Below are 10,055 nucleotides of genomic sequence, written 5' to 3' on the forward strand. Positions count from 1 at the left end.
TAGCACTCTGCTTACTCTTCTAAAAGAAACTAACCAGGTTCACGTTTGTAACGTATTTCTATTTACGGGTCACGGGACCTCCAACAATATTTCTTCTATTTCGACATTCTTTAGTGGCATGACCAGCAGTCACCGGCCCTACTGGGTGTTTCCTGTACTCACTGCGTTCTTCTTAACTCTTCGAGTTCTGCCATCTTGTTCTTTCTTTCCTCTTTCTTTTCCTCCTTCCTAGCTTCTATTTGTGTGTTTCTGTCTCCTCCTTTCTGAGGAGTAGGCCGGCGTTGTGCCCCTTCCGGTGGCAGCAGTTGCCAGCCGGCTCCTCGCTTTCCCTGTCCTGTCTAGTGTATAGATGTTCTCAAAGCAAACACTACTACTACTACTACTACTACTACTACTACTACTACTACTACTACTACTACTACTACTACTACTACTACTACTACTACTACTTGTACTACTACTACTACTACTACTAATAATAATAATAACAATAATAATATTGCTACGGGGATGTTGGGAGTATAGAAGATTATATTTACAATATATATACAAAATGAGTTTGAGTAAGCATGCCTGACCACCAACAACACGCAGCAGCCAGCGACTCGCGATCTTGTTCCTCTCTTCGTTCATTCTTCCGTAATAATAGTAGTAATAATAATAATAATAATAATAATAATAATAATAATAATAATAATTATTATTGCTATCAGACAGACTAGAAGATCATACTATCTTACATTTGTTCACGTTTATCTGGTTAAACAAATAAGGTTTTTAAAGCATAAAGTTTTGCACTAAACTATTATTTTCTCTGTTTTTTCCTGTACGTCTGGAGAGCCCAAGCTTGTATAGTGATGCGTCATTCCGCGGCGTCACAAATGTTTACTTAATCCTTGTATAAACATCTTACTCTTGCAAAAACACATGTAGTTGTTGTAAAAGCTACTTCCCTTTTACATCTCAACGCCTGGTGTAACGAAAAAGAAGCGTCGCTGAGCCAGCCTCATTGGCTGGGCTTTGTACTGGGTCAGTTCACGCTGTTCACAGGTTTGTGTCCCTACTGCTCGCGTGGGATATTTTCTTTGTGCATCTCCCTTACAGACTCGGGATATATTTGTCTCCTGTGAACTCTGCTACCAAGCATGTGCCTCAGCCTTCTGATCGATGCCACTGCGGTCGTGAGGTTGTACACGTACACAGGCTCCAGTCTTTCGATGATCCCTCCATGTAGCCATACGCGCAGTTTGTCAGGATGGCGTCTTTCCCGCCGGGGTACAATTTTAATGAAGAAGAAGCTGCGGTAAGCCAGGGTAGGTATAGCGTGAAGCTATTCCGTTCTGTTTCTATTCCAAAATTGCCGACACCCCTCGCTCATTGGTCGAACTTTTTGAGGCCGCGCCCATTTTTCCTGCCTGTCAAGCGACATCAGTAATGCTCAAAAACCGCCACTTCAAAGTGACGTTTACGCACTCATTATGCTAAATTATGCCGAACAAGCCCGCCATATTCGCGGAATAACCTGTGAGTGCCCCGTTCCGTTTGGAATAGAAAATGGCGGCTTTCTTATTGCGTTGGCGGCTGCGGCGGCTCGTCAGCCCGGGCGCAGGAGGAGGGAGCCCGAGGATGCGTTTGACATGCCAGACGATCTGTTTCGCCCGCACTTTCGCCTGAAGAAAGAAACTGTGCGGTGGCTGTGCAACGAAGTGGTGGAGGAACTCGGAGGCGTGAGAACTTCAGCGCTGTCGGTGGAGCGACAAGTGTTGTGCGCGTTGCGATTCTTCGCAACGGGCAGCTTTCAAGCCTCGGCAGGGAGTGAGGAGACGATCGGCGTGACCCAGCCTGCGGTCAGCAAGTGTGTGCAACGCGTGGCGGAGGCAATCGTCCAAGCCGGGGCCCGCAACAAGTGGGTCCATTTCCCGAGGACGTCGGAGGAGAAGGCGTCCGTGAAGGAAGGGTTCCTTCGACGCGGCTCTATTCCCGGCGTCATCGGATGCGTGGACAGCAGCCTTATAGCCATCATCGCACCGAAGGGAGAGCAGAAGGCGGCATTCATGTACCGCAAAGGCTACTACGCCCTCAACACAATGTTCGTAAGTATCTTAATTTTTGTCTAATTTGCCCATCATAGCAACGCGCTTGCGCGCTCTCGTCAGATCTGCGACGCAGGCATGCGGATCCTCGCCGTCGACGCTCTGCGACCGGGGTCAGACCACGACGCCCACGTCTGGAGAACTACGTGGTTGCATCGTCGGTTCCAGGAGGGGCATATTGCCAAGGCCGGAGAATACCTCCTCGGTGAGCAGCGGGAATATTTTGTACAGTTGCAATTCTGGCAGCATGCAGCAAAGCGTGCTCGCGCCGCAAGAGAATATTGAAGCCCGAACCCCTTATGTTATAGTAGGCTATTAAGTACAGGCGAGATGTAAAAACTTTTCAATGGTATCTGCACGAAACAAAGTGACAACACATCTCCGCTGTACTCTAAACTAACGTTTAATATGAGTGTACAGTGCACGTGTTGTCAGATTCTCTTTTACACTTATAGTAATTTATGAATGAAGACTACACAAAGAGCTGCCTTGCTGCAAATAGGGATGTTACTATGTCCCAGCTATTGTTATCTGCGATCACATCTGCGTCAGGTGCTCAGCCTGTATATTCCTGTATTGCAGCCTTTATGTAGTATGTGCACTTTACATGACCCATGCTTCCCCTACTCAACTTTGTGCAGATTTCATACCATTTTTTACGATCCTGCAGGTGACAGCGGCTAGCCCCTGGAACCATGGCTCCTGACCCCAGTCACAGGCCACCCTCCCATACACACTGCAGAAGGCAGGTACAACACTGAACATGCTGCCATGCGGTCCGTAGTGGAGCGGTGCATTGGGCTTCTGAAGAGCCGCTTCCGCTGCCTTTAGCGGTACCGCGCCCTCCACTACGAACCAGACCGCGCTGCCAACATCGTTACAGCATGTGCAGTGTTGCACAACTTGTGTCTTGACGAAGGTGACGTGTTGGATGATGCCAGTGATGAATTAATGAATGAATGAATGATGTTTTTATTTCTTTTCACATTGAAAAAAAGGAGACAGGACTAAAAGCTGGGGTACAGCTTGACGAGGGTCCCGCCCCCTTATACGTTTGACAGCAGAGCACTGCAGAAACATCACAAAAGATGCAACACTTGCAACAAAGTAATATTGGAAAACAAATGCACTTTTAACAAAGGAAAAAACCTAGTATGAAATTACACAAAATACATACATACTCATATACAGATACAATTTCGCATTTATGCATATATACACACATTCAGATACATACTATATGCACAAGCAATGCACACAGATCTATTACACTTATGAACAGGTGTGCTAACATGCACTCGTGACTGTAATATGTAAATAAAAATATTATAGTATTCTAGTCTATTTGGCATAACTGACAAAATAGTCTTATTTCTTTATTGGAGTTGCATAAAAGATCAAAGTCTTCTTGTGCGAGTTGATTAAGTAGAATGAGTACAGTAAGTGTTAATGATTGTTTATCGTAATTGGTCAGAGGTGTGCGTACGTGCCATTCCTCTTTATGCCTAGTATCACGGGTGCTACGGTTAGCTTTTAGGTCAGCCATGTCAAACACAATAGAGTTATTAGACTTCAAGTATGACCTGTAGTTCAAAATTAAACGATAATTGTATAAAGAGAATACAGGCAAGATTTCAAACTTTGAGAACAGATTTGCCGTAGAAAATAAACGAGGGACATTGGCAATGTATCGCACGGCTCTTTTCTGGAGTAAATGCAATTTCGTAAGGTTTACCTTGCTAGTAGTGCCCCAAACGAGGTTACAATATTGCAGAACTGACAATACTAAAGCATTATAAAGTAAATTTTTAATTTTAACAGGAAGAAAGGATTTCAATCGACCTATGATACCTACAACAGAAGATAGCTTTTTACTTACATTTTCCACGTGATCATTCCAACTTAAATTTTTAGCGAATGTTACGCCTAAGACAGAGACCGTGTTAACAACTTCAGCAGCAACAGCAGCAGTGACGATGAAAACGGCAACCCCTCCCCACAGAGAGTTCCCCGAGTGAGAGCAGCACGCATAATGTACTTTAAAGGCTGTGCTGCCCGGGATAATGTTATTAGCTCATTCGGCACCACTCGGCAGTAGCACCAGCACTACCTGCAAAGGGTGCGAAGGCGGCTGCGTCGACAGCAGCGCCGACAACAGCAATAAACACGTGCCTGACACTGCAGGCAGCTGTTTATTACTGCTGTCTACACACCTAATAGAGAGCAGGAACCAATGGGAAGAAATGTGTGCAATCAGTGGATAGCGTGCTGTTTTTTTTTTCGAATCTGCTCAATCATAACCAGCGTTTTCACGTGTTCTCTGCCAGTGAGCTGTCACTACCGGAGATGATTGCATCATTCCACTGTGACACTACACGAGAGCCTTTCATTTAGTACCTGTGGATAGAACACTTTGTGTTCATCAGCAGAATGTTGTAGCCACTTCTCTGGGCAGCTGGGGTTTGCCAAATGATTTGCTGCTGCTGCTGTTGCTTCTGTCATCACCGATACTGTCACCGGCATCTGCACTTTGCATGGGAGGATATCGGTCTTCGTCTCCTCGCTTCCTATTTGGGCTGCTGCCAAGCACAACCCTTCTCACTCCTGTACTATTCTCACGCACCTTGTAGGCCCTGCGCTGTTTTGCCACACAGCCACCGCACAGTTCCTTGACATAAGGCCAAGTTATGCCGAAAAAGATCGCCTGGCATGTCAAGAGCGCTATTCTCCCTTGGGAGAGTGTACTTATGTAAATGCTTCTGAAATTGAAGGAAGACGAATTGTAATTATTCATTTCAAGTGCCACTTGCATTGTTTATTTATATCTGCATTGTAAATAAAACCATGTGATCCATCTTCACTGCCATCTTTCATCAAAGCAAATGACAGACAAGTACACAGAGCATGACTTCATGGCGCCAAAATAGCCGTGTGATGTTCACTGCATGGGACCCAGTACACTACCAATGGGCCATTGGCAGATGTTAAATTGCACAAATATGACACGAGCATAATGATGTTTTTTTAACTCGCGCACAACCATTTATCTTCATCCAGCAACTTAACAGCAAGAAAGATGTCGTGTGTATTATGTAGTCAGCATGTTTGTAGCACGAGATAGTTTCTTTTCAATGACTAGTACCGTAATAAGATCACAATATAAAACAGCCATCACATGTTTCTAAGAAACGACAAGTGAGAAAATGCTTGACACTTCAACGGTATTTCATATAACGGCTGCAAGAGCAGCCTGGCAGCGAATGTCAAAATAGTGGCCACATCGATGGCTCCATTATTCATGTCACACACTGTGCTCAACTAGAATGGGGACTAGATTGTATTGCTATCATAGGTAAGGACACCTTAAATATCACAATAACTATCACAAGTAACAAGCGCTTAGTGTTAAAAAAACTCCAATTCGGCCAATTTGCATTGCGTAGGCACGAAAGGTTTGACATTGCAAACATGACATACATATGGCATGAAAATCTATTTCCACTTATCACAGCATTGTAGTTAAGTGCACCTGTATGTCTGCGAGACAATGTCGAAGTTGCCGTAAAAGTGATTCCATATTGTATATCTTTCTTGGAAAAACGGCGCACATTGAAACATATCAGTAACAGCAAAACAAAAGTGAATAACACCTAATGGAAATATGGCTCAAATTCTACATATAAGTTATAACGTCTCACTTGGACAAATAAAAATACAGACGAATAGAAATGAACTTGCGGAAAAAATATGATTAGGAACAAAGATGCGCAAATATTGCAAAAATACTATATATAACTTATAATGCCTGATTGATCAAACATGCACTGCAAGTGACAATACACATGAAAAGAAATTACCTTGCAAAAAAATATGATTAGGGACAGAAATGTACGGAAAATAGTCGTATCATACTTTAGTGCTACATACCAAAAAAAAAAAAAACATTCGTTCGTGTTTCAAGTGACATCTCAGCACTATCAGTTTTCACTGCCATGGTCGCGCATGATGTGCACATCAGTTCGCAAGGCTGGCTGCAACTCGTCACAACAGCTTGCGAGGGCATATGGGCACCACCACCAAATGCTGCAGCGGTGATTTGAACGGAAAGATAGGCAACACTTGCACCTACTAGCACTAAAGAATGATATGGAGGGGGGGGGTAGGAAAAAGAACTGTCCCTCATGGCTGAGGCGGCTCGCGGAGGCGAGCCAAAGCAGCCAGGAGCTGGCGCACGTGGTCGCGATGAGGCCAGTGGCCTCTCTCAGACCACGCATCTCTGCTGCCAGCTGCTGCTGGACCTGGTGGGTCGTCCTTAGCCCCTCCACCAGCTGCTGATGATGCTGCGAAACTAATTCACTTAGTTCAGCTACAGGTTATGCAATGTAAATGTTTGATTCGCACTGTTTGCAAGTGTTGAAGTTTCAGCAAGGTTACTCCTAAGGGCAGCGAGATCATTTACATATGACATGAGAAATGGCTGTGCAAACGTATATGGTCTGTTATGTTAAAAACATGTGAAACGTAGCAAATCCTACCAAGCTGCCTCTGCCTGCCAGAAGACAGTATTGGTAACTAGTTGAATTGTTAAACAAAAGGCGATCATGTTGTGGAGATACATGCAACCCTGCATGTAGCGGCTGTTGGCGGGGTGGCCTGCGGGGCTGCTGCCGAGCTGTTGGTCCTTAAAAATAAAATCAGTAAACAGGATAAAAAAATTTTCTCCGTCCTGCATAGAGATTTTACTGGTTCATTATCAGGTGGCAGCCCAGAAAATTAATTCCACCAACACACCGTTCACAATATGAACAGTAAATTTGCATAAACAAAAAGGCACTACACCATTATAAAATACCCCTTATGTAATACCCCTAGCTAAGGCGTCCTTAAGAAAATAAAACTGAACTGAATAAAACTGAAATGTTTTGTAGGTTGCTATGTGTTAAAGAACACCTAAAGGAGATATATAAACGTGCATGAGCCAATGAGCCAAATGACTACAGATGCCTCTCATGTGTAATATGGTTGTAATGTGCATTACCATGCGCACTAATCACCTCTAAAAAAATGACCTGGCCAAGTTGTACGTACCTGCCTATTTTGCTGCAGCAGCAGCTGGTGGAAACTGGCGGCCTCCGCATTCGCTGCCTCAGCCAGCTGCCCCTGCCGCGCATACTAGGCGGCTGTCCTGCAGGCCGCATCTTCCAGCGGCTGTTGGCGGGGTGGCCTACGGGGCTGCTGCCGAGCTGATGGTCCTTAAAATTAAAATCAGTAAACAGGATAAAAAAAATTTACTCCGTCCTGCATAGAGACTTTACTGGTTCATTATCAGGTGGCAGCCCAGAAAATTAATTCCAGCAACACACCGTTCACAATATGAACAGTAAATTTGCATAAACAAAGAGGCACTACACCATTATAAAATACTACACTGATAGTAATTTCAGCTTGTACGCTACACAAGCTGCGTTACAAATGGTGATAATAGTCAAAGAGATTATTGTTCCATTTTGCAGTGATATTTAGGCAGGTACTTTTTCTTTGCCATGTAAATAATATAAATACACAATTTCTGTTTAAAAGGTCTTAACAGATACTGCTTTGTTGCTTTGAGTGATGTGTTCGTGTTGCAATAGCTGCTGAAGTGCCTTACGTGCAGTGCCACTTGTGCCCGGCTGGGTTCCGATGGACACGTGGGCAGCTACTGGTGGGGCCGGGGGCACTGGAACATGCTCCTCCTCACTGGAGGTGTCCTGCGGAACAATAATGTACAGGAGATAATGTGATTAAGTTCCATCAACTGGTTGCAATGTCTATTTCACTTAGTCTTTAAATCAGAAAATTCTTAATCCAGCATGTGACATACTAGTGACTTAGAGCTTTGACAACTCGTTGCTAATGCATTACGGATTAACGAGCCATGAAATACATCACAAGGTGTTTCTTAACAGCACTGCTTTAACAGCAGTGGGGCAGCGTTTCCATTCTTGCAAAGTACGGATATCATGTGCTGGCAGGTGTTCTGAATTGTAAGAAAACACACACAAGCACACAACGGCAAAATATTCACCACGGTGTAACTGCCCGACATACGTAAACATATAGCAACGAACATTGCTACGCACCTCGGCGTCGTCGGCGAAGAAGTCCACCGGAGCGGAAGCTGTGCCGGTTCGTCCAAGCATGTCGAACACGCGGCCCTCCAGGCCGCCCAGCTTCCCGCCTCCCGTCTTCCTGCAAATGCGTGAACACCGTGAGCTTATACGTTCCGAAGATGTTGCTAGCCGCGGGCTCACCTCTTCTCGGCGCCCACCTGCGCCGCGATCCTCCGGCAGTCAAAGCACAGCCGGGCCCAATACAGGCGCCAGCGCCGGGCTGCTTTGACTGCCGGACCGATCGCGTTCAGCGCCGCGGCAACCTCCTCCCACAGTGCTTTTTTCTGAGCAACACTCATACTTGGCGAGAGGCTTGTGGCGCCTCTCGCCAAGTAGGGATGCTGCTCAATGAACTCAACTAACATGGTGGCCTGCGCTGCCGAAACCCGCACGCTTTTGCGTGCAGCTGCCATTTCTCCTCCTTGCTCTCAGTTTTCGCCGGACCGCAGCGAATTAATACCAGCAAATGGCTCCGTCTCAGATATCCATATGCCGTTAAAACATAACGGTTACATTCATTTAATGTGTTGTTGTTTTATCAGGGCATAGGTGTTACGTTAAATTTAACACAATTGAATAACAAAAACAAAAATCTTTTCTCGTGCAAGTTATATCCAGCAGAAGTATCTGTACCGCCCGCACGTGGGAATGTATCACTGCGCAGCAGTGTGTGGCAGAGTAAAAAAAATCAGCCTCTGTTACAGACCACCTTCGATTTAAATCAGGACCTACATTCGCAGATAGTTGCGATCGTTTATAGAAAACGTTTACTTAACCAGCTATCTGTTGAGATGCCTTCCAACCTTCACCGATTCTTCCGCATCCTATGCGAATAAGAACAAAAGTGAACACCATGCGATCCCCGCAGATGTTCAGATGCTACTGCTCAGTCATTAAGCACAAGAAAGAATGATGTGTTTACGCACCGAGCACTACGCTTTCACAGTCTTCATGATGTTCACAGCTTCCAAAACTCTTCTCGGGCGAATGGACATCTCCTACGCCGAGATTTCTTCTAATCAGGCAGCGTTACGGGCAAAAATACACCAATGCGGCCCACAGAACCGATCAGCTGTTTTCAAGTAGACGCCATCTTACGTGTGCGTAGCGAAATGGATTGAATGCGGAATTGACACATGTGTGGCTATGACTCGAAAAATTAAAATATTTGTGTTTACTTTCAAGCGCGCTTCAACTTATCTTGCGTCAAAAGATTACAAAACAATTTTACGGTCAGCGACATACAATTGTTCTCTTATTAAGCGTTAATACCTAAATGTTAGTTGCTATACGGTCCCTTTGCAAGTAAAAAACAAGCAAAACATGCTTGTGGCAACGATGGAGGCTGCTGATTGGGCAGATTGAAAAACGTCGCAGCTTCCCGCCCCCGTACGCAGAAACAGTCGCGTCATTTTGACGTCCGGAGTTTGGAACACTTTTCGTTTGGAATAGAGTTACGTTATCGCGCCCCACTTCAATGGTCCGCGTTTCGTATTGGGCCTGTTTACACTTCGCAGGGTTAAAGACCAATTCACGTGCGATCTCGCCCACCTTCGCTTACAACGTAAATAGAGACATTAACAATGAAAGCTTATTCTTTAAGGATGAGCGTTAAGGTAGTTTCGGAAGGTCCTTGAGCGTGCAGTCGAAGGTACTTGTTTTGTAAATTGAAGCCGAGGCCTTTAACAGAGTTTACTTTCATGTCACGCTATGGTGCGTCTAGTACGACGCTTTTCAAAAAAATAAATAATTGGATGTCGCCCTACAAGCGAAAGGAAAATAAAAATAGCACAAAGAAAATGAAACTGCC

General features: G+C 44.9%; 1 protein-coding gene across 1 annotated transcript; it reads left to right on the forward strand.

Annotated features, from left to right (window-relative positions):
* Window positions 1–1,637: 1,637 nt before the first annotated feature.
* On the forward strand, window positions 1,638–2,799 carry LOC140213327 (putative nuclease HARBI1). Its single transcript, XM_072284564.1, has 2 exons — window positions 1,638–2,093; window positions 2,764–2,799. The coding sequence occupies exons 1-2, from the start codon at window positions 1,638–1,640 to the stop codon at window positions 2,797–2,799; spliced, it is 492 nt and encodes a 163-aa protein (XP_072140665.1).
* Window positions 2,800–10,055: the final 7,256 nt, after the last annotated feature.

This window comes from Dermacentor andersoni, chromosome 9 (assembly GCF_023375885.2).
Source record: "Dermacentor andersoni chromosome 9, qqDerAnde1_hic_scaffold, whole genome shotgun sequence".
Taxonomy (NCBI): Eukaryota; Metazoa; Arthropoda; class Arachnida; order Ixodida; family Ixodidae; genus Dermacentor; species Dermacentor andersoni.